Source organism: Serinus canaria, chromosome Z (genome assembly GCF_022539315.1).
Source record: "Serinus canaria isolate serCan28SL12 chromosome Z, serCan2020, whole genome shotgun sequence".
Lineage (NCBI taxonomy): Eukaryota > Metazoa > Chordata > Aves > Passeriformes > Fringillidae > Serinus > Serinus canaria.
The window spans coordinates 56,603,344-56,616,832 of record NC_066343.1 but is presented as its reverse complement, the minus strand read 5'-3'; the positions used below and the strand labels follow the sequence as shown (position 1 = coordinate 56,616,832).

Genomic DNA, 13,489 nt, shown 5'->3' with positions numbered 1-13,489 from the left:
TTAATTTTTAATGTTAAAAAAAAGAAACAGATAATTTTTCATGGGTTATTTTTAACCCTTTCAATGTCAAAATTGAGATAATGAAGGGGAAAATTACTTGTCTCAATCTGGCAGGCACTATATCTGGGCTGGCTCTATTTTAGTGCAGCTCAAATTCTAACATGGTAAAATTGCAGAAATTTACAATTCAAAGTGTGTTTCATCAGGGAGAAATCTGCAGATTGTTTTGACACTCAGTTAGAAATTCAGCATGAAGATGGACGCCTCATGAAATTTGCAGGTGCTGATTGAATTTATATTTCCATAAAGGCCATCAACAATAGCAGCCTGCAGGGAAAGTGGGGGGGGGAAATGAAAAAACTTATGAGGCTAGCATTTTTTCCTCAGTCCTACAGTAACAAATTACTTGTAATAAGGTCCTATACTGACCACGATTAAAGAGAAATACAGGCAGCCGGAAAGCAAAAATTTTTCAGTTTAACTGATTTGAACTAAAGATATTTGAATTTTGATCTTTAAATGTACATGCAGTCATCTGTACAGTATGTAAAATGCAACTGTAAATCTGGAGCATCCTTAAATTGAAAGACTCTTACTAATAATTGCAGAAGATTTATCATACATGTAATTTGATTGTATAATAAATTCCCAGGATAGAAAATGAACAGTATTGAAATATACTAAAATAGATTATATTTTTAGCGGTGAAAATCTCATCCCATCTGTGGCATGCTCCCTCTCATTCATGCACAGATACACATACACAGATAAGAGGGAATATGTAAGATTTGGATTTATTTGTCTGAGTAACAAGTCTCATTATGTTCATCATTTACCCAAAAAAAAAAAAAAAAAAAAAAGCAGTTGCAAAAACAAATTTGTGTTATCAAAACGATTAGTAAGAAATGTCATTGATATGATATAATATTACATTTTTTATCTTCTTTGGTTACAATATTTTATATATTTCTGTCCCTTTCTGTTTTTATGGAATAAAGAGGGCAGGAGAAGGAAACGGTGAAGTATTTCTGAAGTATCTTCTTTTTTAATAGAAGCAGTAAAGCAGTAAAACTATCATTGTTGTCCATCTGTTGACAGCTTTGTTTCTGAATATCTGTGCATCTTAAGACTGTGGAGAAGTTCAGTGGTGAGATGTTTGCTATAATCTTGATGTTAGAGATTTCTGCCTGTAGCTGTCAATGCTCCGCAAGGCAGCTACACACACCCAGCTGTGTCCAGAACCCTTTTCCTCATAGTTTGTAGTCTGCATTGGTGCCATCCTTTGCTGCAGTTCAGGAAGGTCAACAAATATGAGTTTTGAGGTAGTAGACCCTCAAGTGTTGCAGAAAGTAAAAAGGGAGTTCTGCACTGCTGGACAATGCAGAATTTAGCATGGTGAGATACTAGTCATGTGTTTTTGATATTTAAGAATTAAAGTGCTTGTGTGACATCTTAATACAAAGACATAGGAATCACATATCTGAGCTGATCACACCAAAGAATGAGTTAGAATGCTGATTAGGCTAAATGGGCAACTTTGCAGTAATGAAAATATCTGTGTCTTTATTTCTGAGAGTTTGCATTTTAGAGATTAAATTGATAAAGCAAAATAGAGTAACTGTTTTTAATTTTACTAGCAGTAGGTATAGGAACCTACTAGTCTTTAATGTATAAATAAATGAAATTGTTTGGTTATAGAGTTTATAAGTTTCACAGCTTGTGTTTTTGGTGGCTTGTAAACTCTGCGTGTCAAACACTTGTATTACAGTTATTATAGGCTATACAATTCTAAAGGTCGCCATCCAAAAGTGGTCATTCTTTTCTTTCTCTGTCATCAGGGTAAATGCTTTCACATAGAAATTTTTGTATAAATTCATTGACATCTATTGCAGTAGTTGCACCTGATAGTCTTAAATTAATGAGCGCTCAAATAGGTATTGAAGTACTTGATGATTAGGTACCTACCTACATACTGTGAAAGCACATAAACCTCAGTTTTTTCAGTTTAGTCTACAATTTGGTTAAGCTGGGACTGGAAGTAGAACAGGGAAAACTCAACTCTGTTGCTTTTTATATATGCATTTGCTCATTCTAACTTGAATAGAGGCCACACAAAGTCTGAGAGTTGAGTAGAAGAATGAAATAAAATAATGGGTTGACTCAGATGTAAAAAGCTTCAACTTATGGTTAGTCCTTGTTCTCAGCTGTTTCACTTTAAGTTTTTTTTCTTTTCAAATTAGGTTTGAAAACAGTTCAGGTATTGCTGCAATTCCTTGGGTATGTGAAGGCTTTTTTTTTAGTTCTTCACCATCTACACCACTCTGAGCCCACCAAAATCAGCTAAACTATGAGATTTTTTCCTCCAGATCAGTGTTGCTGGAAAGTACCTTAACTAATGTGTGCATACATACAGACCAGCTTAAAGAAACAAACTTCTGAAGAGAGCTTTGAAAGTAACCTAACAATGTAAAGCTAGAAGGTAATAAAAAAAACCCAAAACAACAACCTGTTGAATGGTAAATGATTTTACATTACTATTAATCAACTAAAATATTGCTTGCTAGTATGTGTTTAACAGTGTTTTAAAAGTACCTTTGAAATACTTGTTTATTTTAGAACTCTAACCAAATAAACTAAAAATTCTTTATTTCTGTGTAAGTGAAAGATGCAATTTTGTAGGGAAAAAGAATAACATTTAGGGCTCTTTAAATGTTTGTAGGATATGCATATACATGAAGTGGGTAATACATCTCAAGGACTTTAGCTAACTTTTCTTCAGAAGTTTGACTATTGGGTTGACTGTGGCTGAAACAGGTGAGTGTTCTTCCCTAACCTCCACAATGAAAAGCAAACACAGTAAAATAGTAGTACCAGTATTCTTAAATCCTTCAAATGCAGTACAGTATTAGCTGTAATTGTGTTCAGACATTGTATAAGACTGAATTTTCTTTGCAAATATCACACCTGTAATCATTTTCCAAAATTCATTAAAATATACTATACCCCAAAACTAGCATTAGTACCCTGAGAATATATGTGCAGCTAGTTGTAATAATTCTACTTATTCTGGAAAAAGTAGAGATGGTAATGAGTTTTTGCAAAAGAATCATTGAAAATTCATTTCTAATTGAAATATAATGAATCATCCAAACCAGTCCATAACACTGCTATGTTTGGTCATAATGCAGAATGAATGTTCTTCACAGGTTTGACTTTCTTTTAATTTTATTTACAGTTCATTTTCTTGCTGTCAATTACCCATTTCTCTTCCCTGTATCACTGCCTTTTTATCTCCCTGCCTTATGTTTTTATTTATAAGAGTACAAGTTATTGTGCACTTTCTATCTGCCTGCTGAATTCCCTTTATACATGCTAAGTTCCCATTTTAAGCTATATTCCAAACATTTACAGAATAAATTAAGCCCCTCATTCTTGGATTTATTCACATTTTGACAGTAATTGGTAGAAAAGCATTTCTTGAATCTGATAGACTAAAAGAAACCAAAAGAAAGTTGGGAGAAAGCTTCTCTGTGACAGACCACTGAGCTTCCATCAGCTCTCCAAGGACCTGTCATTTCTACTAGTATCATTTGCACTTGTGTTCCCAAAAGAATGTAGTGTTGTGTAATTCTGTTAGGCTTATTGTAGACTCATTTACAAAACAGTGCTTCTTTTTAAAGACATGGGCTTCACAGCTGAGGAGGAAGACATAAGGCTTTCCAGTGAGCAGGGAGTGGGAACTGGTGGTGCTGCATCCTGCAGCCAGATTAGGAGAGCCCAGGGGCTGCAATGGCAGTGGGTATTTAACAGAGGGATTTGTCTGTCCCTTGAAGGAAAATGTTTCTTGAACAAATATTATTAATTTAACTGCCACAGCAGGTTTCCAAAACATAAGATTTGTGTGAACATACATGAACTCCATGGGCACTGATCCCAGAGGAAGTTACCGAGTTTGTCAGCTGGCAGTCCTTTTGGGAAGTGAAAAGGGACTGTGATGTTTGTAGTGTATGTCAGTCTCTTTCTTTGACAGTACATGTTTCCAAAAATTGAAGCAATTTCCCTTGCTTCAAACTTGCAGTAGAAGTCTGAGGAAATGTATCTTCCTTTGGGAAGAAATTAGTACTTGCAGACAACTCTGGAAAGCCAAATGTACTGCTGTTAAAATGTAAATATAACTAGCAAAATTGAAACACAATTCTTGACCATGAGTGTCTGGTATTTACAGCTTTTGTGGACTTGCTTGAGTCAGCACTTAACAAGTTTAACATTGCTTGATCCTGCATTGCTGTAAAACTGGAAATCACTGATCTGGTTCATTTCAGGTTAATGGAATTAGAACCATCTCACATTTGTGGCCTTGCCTGCTCTTTAAAGTTAAAAGTATTTCTGTTATGATTTTATAAAGCATAAAGCATTTTAGATTATTTAGAGTGTGTTATTTATTGGAGAAAATATAACTACATCTGTAAGTGGTAGATGTTAGGAGCAAATACTTGACTTTTTTGTATTTCAGGATACTGTATTTATTGTATGAATGAATATAATGAAGTGTTGGAAGTTATTAATTTGTCACTAAGCAAAAGTTAAGTAGAAATCTAAATTTAGAAAAAAAAAACCATAATTCCTTGGGAAAAAGATATTATTTTAAAATAGTTATGTCTTTCCTAAGGTAAAGGTATTTATTGCAGAAATACTGGACGTATGACCAGGAGGTAACATAAACACAGTCATCAGTGAACAGACTCTCTCAGCTAAAAATCTATGCAAAGAAAAGATAGTAGCTTTCACAAACTAATACTCACCTTTAAAAGGGTTGTCTTTTATAACAAACTTTTTTCCCTTCTTCAGTGGAGATGAAAACTCTTGATCCTGTTCTGACAGTGATGGGCTGCTCCTGCAGCCTATAGATATTTAAATCCATGTTTATTACTTCTAGGGAAGTAGTTCTTCCTTTGCTTGGTGTTAAGAACTGCTCATAGTTCAGTTGCTTTTGTAATTTAAGTACTGCTTCACATTTAGGAAAACTACAGTTTATGTGGTGGTTAACAAACAGGAATGAAATTTGTGACCTGTTCCTTGAGAGTTGTAAGATACTGCTGAAAAAAATTTTAGAAACCTTTGTTTTGAGTAAGTGAAGTTTATTTTGGGTTTCTGACCAGGAAGTAATAGGCTGTTAGTAGATGAAGTACAATTTAATCTCTTCAAATTACATATCACTTCAGTAGAAAGGTAAGCTTTAGAAATGCGTCTTTCATCATGAAGTTTAGAGCACTGCTATGCAAGCTGGAATTTAGGCCATTTGCTTTAAATTCACAAAGGCTGCAGGTTCAGTCTGTGCATTAAATAAAAAAAATTTTAGTGGAATGTTTCTTCCATGGACTTTTAGCATGCAGATGTTGCAAATCAGCAAGCCAAAAGAGTCCTGGTCCTGTGTTCTCATGAACATCTGATGTTCCTTCATTTTGAAAGGGAATTGTTACTTTCACATAGTGTGTTTGATAGGAAGATCCTATTTCCATCTGCTGACTGCAAAACATGATGATATTTTATATCTGGCAGATGCTCGTGTTCAGGTAGCTCAGTTCAGGTACCAGAAACACCCAGTTCCCTGTTCCTGGTCCCATTCTGCTCTCACTCATTACATGTGCCATAGTTTGTTTAACTGTACACATTGTACAAACTTGTTTGAGGATTAACAGGAAATCTTTTTCAAGTAATGCTTTTGTAAACAGTGAGAATCAAGCTAGGGCTCCTGAAGATCTTTAGAACAGTGTGTGTACTTATTTTTTGTTGAAGTTGGTGTCAGAATAGTAATCATTTGTTTATAGAACACCACCATTTTGGGATTCATTATTTATCTTAATGTGAAAAGTTCTTCAATGGCTTTTTCTAAATATAAATACATATATATAATATTTAATGACTGCCATGGATTAACTAGGATATTTTGCCCATAGAAAGACTCTTCCTTAGAAGTTACTGAAAAATTAAAATATTAATTTTATAACATCTGTGCATATCTACTGTTAACCATGGGGTTTTTGTGAAAATATAACCTGGTTTCTGGTTTCCTTAGTGTATAGATAAGGCTGTAGAAATTTAGAAACTGCTTAATTATGCCATTGACTACCACTTTATGTTTCACTGAGTATTTCCTTTGCTGGCTTTGACTATCCCCTTCTTATGCCAGCAGGCCACAAAACTTCTGCTAAACACTTTTGCTTTTATACAAATTCACTTCAGTCATGAAGCATTGGTTTTTCAATAGACTGGGACTGAAAGGTTTTGAGAAAATATATGAAGTGAGAAAATACATAAATGTAACATATGGAAATACTGTATCACTTGCTGAAAGATCTGTCAATTATGTAGTGTTCTTGGCCCTTCTGCTGGCTTGAAAGCTGATGCAAATCTTGGCTACTTTGGTGTTCAGTGTAAATGATGTTGTATCTGATTTTCTATATTACTATTCTGTACATCCACTAAATTCTCTCTGAAATGATCTGCTATTTTTTTAGGACGCAATTGGATATATTGTGTTATGTATATAATCCCAATTTGGAGCATTAATGGTTCTTCAGTGTTTCTAACATCCAGTGGTCACATGAAAATGAGGTTAATTTTAAAGTTAAAACTGTTCTTATGGTGCTATTTTCAATTGCTTCATAATATATGGTCTTACAAGTGAAGTTTCTTGCATTGCTGTAGCAAAGACCCAAGTATTTGTTTAAAAATATGGGGACGAATTAATAGGAAGCAAAACAGTCAATAAAGTCAATCTTTAGCATGAAAAACACTTCCCTAAACTGTAAAATGTTTTAATTACATCTAAAGAGGCCTCAGTGTGATCTTCCCCACAAAAGCCTATGTAAATTATTTGTCAGCGGTGGTCTGCCAAAAAAAACCTAGGGGACGAGGCAAATCAGACAGTTGAAGTTAATTAGTGTCATGTGTGCATCACAAATGCAGAGAGGCTTAAAAGCCACCAGCAGTACTCAGAAATAACACATTTGGGAAATAATTTCTGAGTTTGGCTCTGCAGTGTGATTTGACTGTGGGATCTGGAGGATGAAACCTTGCAGCAGAATAAGAAGTGTAATATTTTGTTTAATAATACCAATCACTAGTTGTGGTGGCAGTTCTTCAATACTCTTTCTAATGGTGATTTATTCAGATGGTGTAATACTCAGTTTAAGAACAGGGTTTTAAAAGGTGTTGTTCTAACAGTAAAGTCTAGTAACTTTACAAGACTGGAGAAGAGTGGTTTTTCCGAGACTAGTATAGGATCAGCCCTTATTAGATACCTCTTCAGCTTTTCTGGAAATCTTCTGCATGGGAAGAAAGTAATTCTGTAGTTTTGTTTTGCTTTGTAGATGAGCACTGTAAGAAATTAAATCATCCATGGTGTAGTTGAAAAAAAATTCTGTTACAGCTAGGTACAAACTATAATTTCATCAGTTTATAGGAATTGTATACTTATAAAACAAATAAGTATCAATCGTGTAACTTCCAACACTGATTAAAAGTATCTAGTTTTGAAGATGAAGGCATTCTACTCAATATTCTTTGCCTGATTTCATATCTTGAAAAAATAAAAATGTTGCATTGCTTAAAAATAAAATATAAAGCTAAAGAAAAATCTTAGAAAAGGAATTTCACATTATATACAAGTTCTTATTTTATGTATTCAATACTTAATAACGAATGATAGTGTGGAGTTTAGCTACTAATGGTTCCAAGTCCCAACTGGTAGCAGTTGTTTAAAGCATACTGAAGGAATGAACTGCATTAATCACTTCATTATGAAATAAAATATTTTATGCAGACATATTTAATGTTTCCTCAATATGTCAAAATTTGCCATGTCAGCACCCCAGGAAGAGAAGAAGCTGGTAGAAGGAGCCTAGGGAATAGGGGTGGGTTCTTCTCTATGAGGGATGGGAACTTTGCATATATTTCCAGTATCTGCTAATTTAAAAACGAAATTAAAATACTCTTTCTCCATACAGTAGCATAATATCTGACAGTCAATCTGCTGTGTACTACCTTACAGTTCGAAGTTTTTAATTCTTCTTTGGCAGTAACAGAATCAGAATGTGGGATGTAGACTCAGGTTCCCCACACTGTCTCCCCTTTCAATATACTGAGTGATTCCTACCTTCTGGTTTTTGGTTTTTAACAAAGAAAATATTTAGTTTATAGGTAGTTGTGAAAAATCTCACAAGGACAAGGTAAATGCCAGTGATTGGTGCTGATGTGGCCTGATGGCTTTGCAAACCTAACTGGTGAACTTTGAGTGCTGTTTTTCATCACCAATAATACAACTCAGCTTCAAAATAGAACATGGAAGCTTTTCCTGAAATTACTGAAATATAATGTTTCAAATTGACGTCTAGATGGTAATAATTTTCTCAGTATTTTAACCTTTCATTTTCATCCTGTATGTCATTGCGCTCATGTGAATAAATATGTTCTTTAGAAATTATAAGATGATCAGTAATTATAAATTTATATAGAAATGCATAATATAAAATACCTATTATATAAAATATATATTATACATATAATTAAATATTTTATATAAAATTTTAGTATAACTATATAAAATTATATTAAAGTATACAATATAAACATATGTATTTTTCTTTTTTTTTTCTGCTTTAGGGCAGATTATACCAGAAAGAAGATTTGTAGAAGCAGTAAATCGTGAAGCATATCAATATCAAATTGGTGATTTTCCAGCAGAATGGGAAGGTAAATATTTTGGTTTTATTTCAAGATAATTTTGCCATTGAATGTAGGCTCTGTATTTTTAATGGAAAGCCTGACTATGTGAACAAGTAATTTGTTTTCTTTCATTTTAGGTAAGGCAGGCTTTTATTTAACTGCATAACAGTATGAATTCTTAAAGTAACATCTTTAAAATAGGATACATTTTGTTTGAGAAGTCAGTACTTAATGAAAGTAAAGCCTATGTGGCAATGATTTACTCCTATTAAATGTGAAAATATTTGTGCCTGTGGAGGATCTGGTTGAATAACCAGCATGAAGTGCATTAAAATAAAACAAAACTTCCCTATTATTCCTTCACTGCAGTGTTAATATGTAGGTCAGTTGACCAACATATTGGTGTCCCCAGTGATGGGGCTGCTTTTTTAATGGTGTATTTGGTTTCCTGTACTCTCCCTTGTGCAATCTCGTAGAGAGTAGGAGAACCTGTTAATAAGTAACCATCTTGTCCAACAACTACTGATTAAATTCTTGTCTGAAAATGTGTGATATAATAAACATTTCAGGGAAGTTGGTGCATTTCTTTAGGATTAGCTGATCAGCTCTTGGAGAAAGAGAGAAACAAGAGGAGTATATGTTGGTCTTTGAGGTTGTTAGGTGCTTGAGCCAAGTATGGGGTTAAATGTGACTTAAAATCCAGGACTCTGCAGCATAAGCAAGGAATCCCTGAAATGGTATGTCGAGGTTACCCATTACTCAACATGGTTTTGGGAGAGAAAAATACCTAGACATCTTCCAGAAGCTGGTAGGTTTACAGCAAACAGATTTTAAGCAGTATGTATTTAAGCTCTGGAATTCCTCATCCTGGACTATTCTGCTTGCTGGAAGTTTGCATGAGTTCAGCAAGAGGTTAAAAGTATTGGTGTAAGAAACATTGTTCTTATACACAGATATTACTGTGGTTTAATTTGTCAAGGAGCTGCAAGTTAATTGAGTCTACAGCATGTTTGGAGGAAATGTCTTGGTATACTTGCTTTACCTCATTCCTTTATGCTGGATCCTCTTCTCTGAGGGAGATGATACTGAACAAAAAGAAAACTACAGGCCCATTATATTCCTTTATGGAGTCAGTAGAGAAATAGAAAACATTCTTATCTTGTTTTTTATCATTGTCATTACACTAATTCCTAGGGTTTTTGCTGTGATCAACTGAGGCTAGTATTAAGAGCAGAAAGCTTCTGAAAGGTGTTTCAACACTTATTGGCAGTGTTCCCCAGCTATGGCGAAACCATGGTATCAACAGTTTCTGTCTTCTACTGCTGCAGTACCTGCAGGGGGTTGGCAAGTCTTGCTCTAGCTGTTTCTGCTTCTTTGTCAGTTCAAGAGAGCCATCTTCTGAAGAAGAGCAGCAACCTGATAGGCTTGTGCTAATGAAATCATCTGGTGCTTGAATGGATGAATGCTATTCATCCAGCTTTCTGAAGGTCTTTTTCCTCATCAAAAGTTCTCTAGCTGTCAGTTAGAGCTCACGTGACTGTCATGCAAACACTGCACCACAGACACCAAGAAGTACGTATGCAGCTTTAGGTAACTCTGCTCTCCTGTGAAGGAATTCTTATCCAGGACAATTCAGTAGTCTCTGTCTGCACTTGTCTGGAATTAACAGGAACACAATGCGGACAGTCAGACTGTCTCAGATGGGTGTGGGCTAATCATCCTTTCCGAAATGGGGTTAGACTGCAGTGTTCAACCAAATTGCTATACAAACCCATTGCTTCATGCTATTGGGATCTGTGTAGCGCTAAAAATCCTCTGCTATATCTCTCTTCAGAAATTTAGCACAAATCCATGTGATTTGACAATGTGGTGCCTTGAATGTTGCAGATTTTTGGGATGTTGTGTGTGACAAGACTTTGAAGTCAAATGCCACATACTCTCAAGGGCATGTGGACTTCTCTAAAAAGCTGCAGCTACCAGACCTGAGACACTTTTCAAATCAAGGCATCCTGTTCAGATTTGTTTTAGAGAATAAGCAATTACCTGACCATTCCTGTTGTTATGAGCTATGTTTACAGTTTTATTGCTTAACTTCCACATCTTCCTAACTGTGAGGTTTTGTCTTTGTGATATTGTCAGCAAATACAAATACATTGTCAGCAAAGAATTCACAGAGGAAAGGAAAATTTCCAGTTTGCAGATTGAGTAATAGTCTTTTTCTCTTAAGTACTTGCTCTGATTTTGGCCAAGGATGGAATTAATTTTTGCAATCACCAGGAAAGGGTGTGGCTGACAAGGGTGTGGCCAGACTCCAGATGTTATACAATGACCACCTTAGGTCATTGCTGGGAGTAGGGGAAGGGGACCCTGGCTTCTGAGAAAAAGGGTGTGGCTTCTGATTGGGAAAAAATATGGCTGTGGTCATCTCACATCATCCTTGGTGAGCATTTTGCATTTAAATTGCCCTCTCTTTTGTATGCTTTTATTATGAGTATTAACATATGTTTGTTTTCTTATCTCACTGCTGTTTCCAGTATGTTGTTATCTCACCCCATGATCTTTGCCTTTTTTGCCTCCCATCTTCCACCCTGGCCACCCTCAGTGGGGAAGGGTGGAAGAGGAGGGGAGAGAGTAAGTGGTTTGGGGAGCTTTAGTGGGAGAAGTAAACTGGGGAATACCATTCCTCAACCACAATACTACTAAATTTCTCTAGAAAGAAGAGATGCATGCATGCTTTTTTTCCCAGTGCATTTATTAACCAGAAGGGTGTGTAGTGTATCCTTTTGAGAGATAAAGATGGGAATTCTGGAATAAAGGCTAGCCTGTACTTTTTTGTCCAGTGCTAGTCTAACCTTTGCAAATGGTTCTCTGGATGTAGAATTTTAACAGTCCAAAACTGGTATTTTTGCTGTGGGTAGAGAAGCTGTTGAAAGACCTAATATGTCTTCGCTACATATTGTGAGATGTGAGGGATGTAGGATGCTCTGAATTTCAATTCATCACTATTTCTTTTTTTGCCTCCTGTAAAAAAGAAATTCTGAATTAGTTGAAAATGAGAAGGAATGGAAAGTGTAGATAGTTCAAATACTACTACAGAAGTCAGTTATCTGAGTAAGAAAAGGTTAATTCAAGATTCTTAGACACTCTTTGCTAAAATGCTCATTACATTTCTGTCCCAATTTTTTCCTCTTTAACATTGGTCTAGAAGTTTCCCAGGCCCACAGGACCCGTGCTGAACTTTCATTGTGTGTCTTCTGTCCAGACGCTTGAAAATACCCCAGTACATTCTTTCTGTGGGTGTTCACATTATAATTCGTGCTGTTATGGATGCTGATCATTCCAGCAAATAGCCTGAGACTTTGCTGAAGGAATTCTAAAATACTTACTGTTTCCTCTGAACAGTAAAAGATGAGTATAAGGTTAGAATCTTATTTAATATTTCCTACTTTGTTTTCTCTTTGCTTTTGCCTCTGCTGGGCACACACTTATATCTCCAGGGGCCTCCTCTCCAAACCCTGTATATGTACTTTGACATCCATGGCCTCTGCTTAAGTTTCAGCTGGCTCTCCTTCCTAGTCCTCTCAGGCTTTTCACTTTTAGGACTGTTGCCTAAAACAACAGTCTTTTCTTGGGACCTGTAGAGAGCTGCCTTTACCTGTACTGTCTTTGTTCTGCCAGAACTCAGGGTTTTTTACTTGGGGACAATTCTAAATGGCCACCTCATTTAAAAGCAGTTATCCCAGCACCCTTTCCCTTTCTTTGTTACCCTGCACAATGTATGACTGTACAGTTGTGTATGACTAGAAAAAGAAACTGTAGTCTGTATGATTAGAAAAATAAACTTCATATGACCAAAATGAATGTAAGTACCATCTCTGGAAATACTTTCAGGCATCACTTGTCTGAGGAGAACTTTCATGAAACCAGGGACAAAGAATAGTGTAAGGAGTGGGAACAGGCTGTAGAGAAATTGGAAGAGGGGACAAGTTAAATCTCATTCTGTACCTAAGACATTCAACTTGGACAGCTGGTAACCTAAGGAAATTATTCTGGTACTGTGTTTATCAAATTTTAAACATGTAATAAAGTAAAGGAGACCAAGTAGAAAGCTATAAAGCATCAGACAGACTCAATCTGTGCAAGCTGGTTCTTCGACTCTGGAGAGGTTGTTTGTGCACTGATCCTGGGAGTTTAGTGAACACAAGGCCAAGGGTTTACTCCTGAAGGAATCATCTGGAAATTTTATCCTAAAGATGTTAGTTTTCAGTGCTTTGCTGGATTGAATTATCTACATTCTCAGACCTCTGAATTTTATTCAAAGTTTTGAAATGTCCATTAAGGCTTTTGTAAAGCTAAAAAAGAATCCCTTGTGTTATTCTCAGTGTTAGCTCTTTGTACACTTAAATTAATTTTAATTTTAAAAGCCCAAAAGTGTATTCCCTCTTGTGCTGTAATTTTAAATTTAGACTGCAATCCATATACTTTTACATTCCACAGATATTCAGCAGAAGGCATGCTTCATACAGCATTTTATTGCCATCTACTCCTAATCTCTCTTCTTTTTCTTGGTAACATTTAGTGATTAATGCATGTTTGTTTTTATGGCCATTGCACTGTGTTATCTGCCAGGAGGAGTCTTAAAGTTCAATGAAAATTTCATGCATACTAATAAGAATGCAAATGAGTGCTGATGAAAGAATGCAAATGTCTCAAGGTAGGAAATGTCCAGTTTACTTGCAAAATTCCTTTTAGACAAAGGTGG

The 13,489-nt window shown here is 35.5% G+C and overlaps 2 protein-coding genes across 2 annotated transcripts in view; both read left to right on the top strand.

Moving 5' to 3' along the window:
* LOC127061026 (translation initiation factor IF-2-like) overlaps positions 1 to 13,489 on the top strand; it is a 694,470-nt gene that overhangs the window by 631,513 nt on the left and 49,468 nt on the right. The gene's annotated exons all lie outside the window — the stretch shown is intronic.
* NDUFAF2 (NADH:ubiquinone oxidoreductase complex assembly factor 2) overlaps positions 1 to 13,489 on the top strand; it is a 57,907-nt gene that overhangs the window by 24,703 nt on the left and 19,715 nt on the right. The window contains exon 2 of the mRNA XM_050986870.1: positions 8,665 to 8,754. Within this exon, the coding sequence (XP_050842827.1) occupies positions 8,665 to 8,754 (90 nt within the window). The remainder of the gene's footprint in view (positions 1 to 8,664; positions 8,755 to 13,489) is intronic.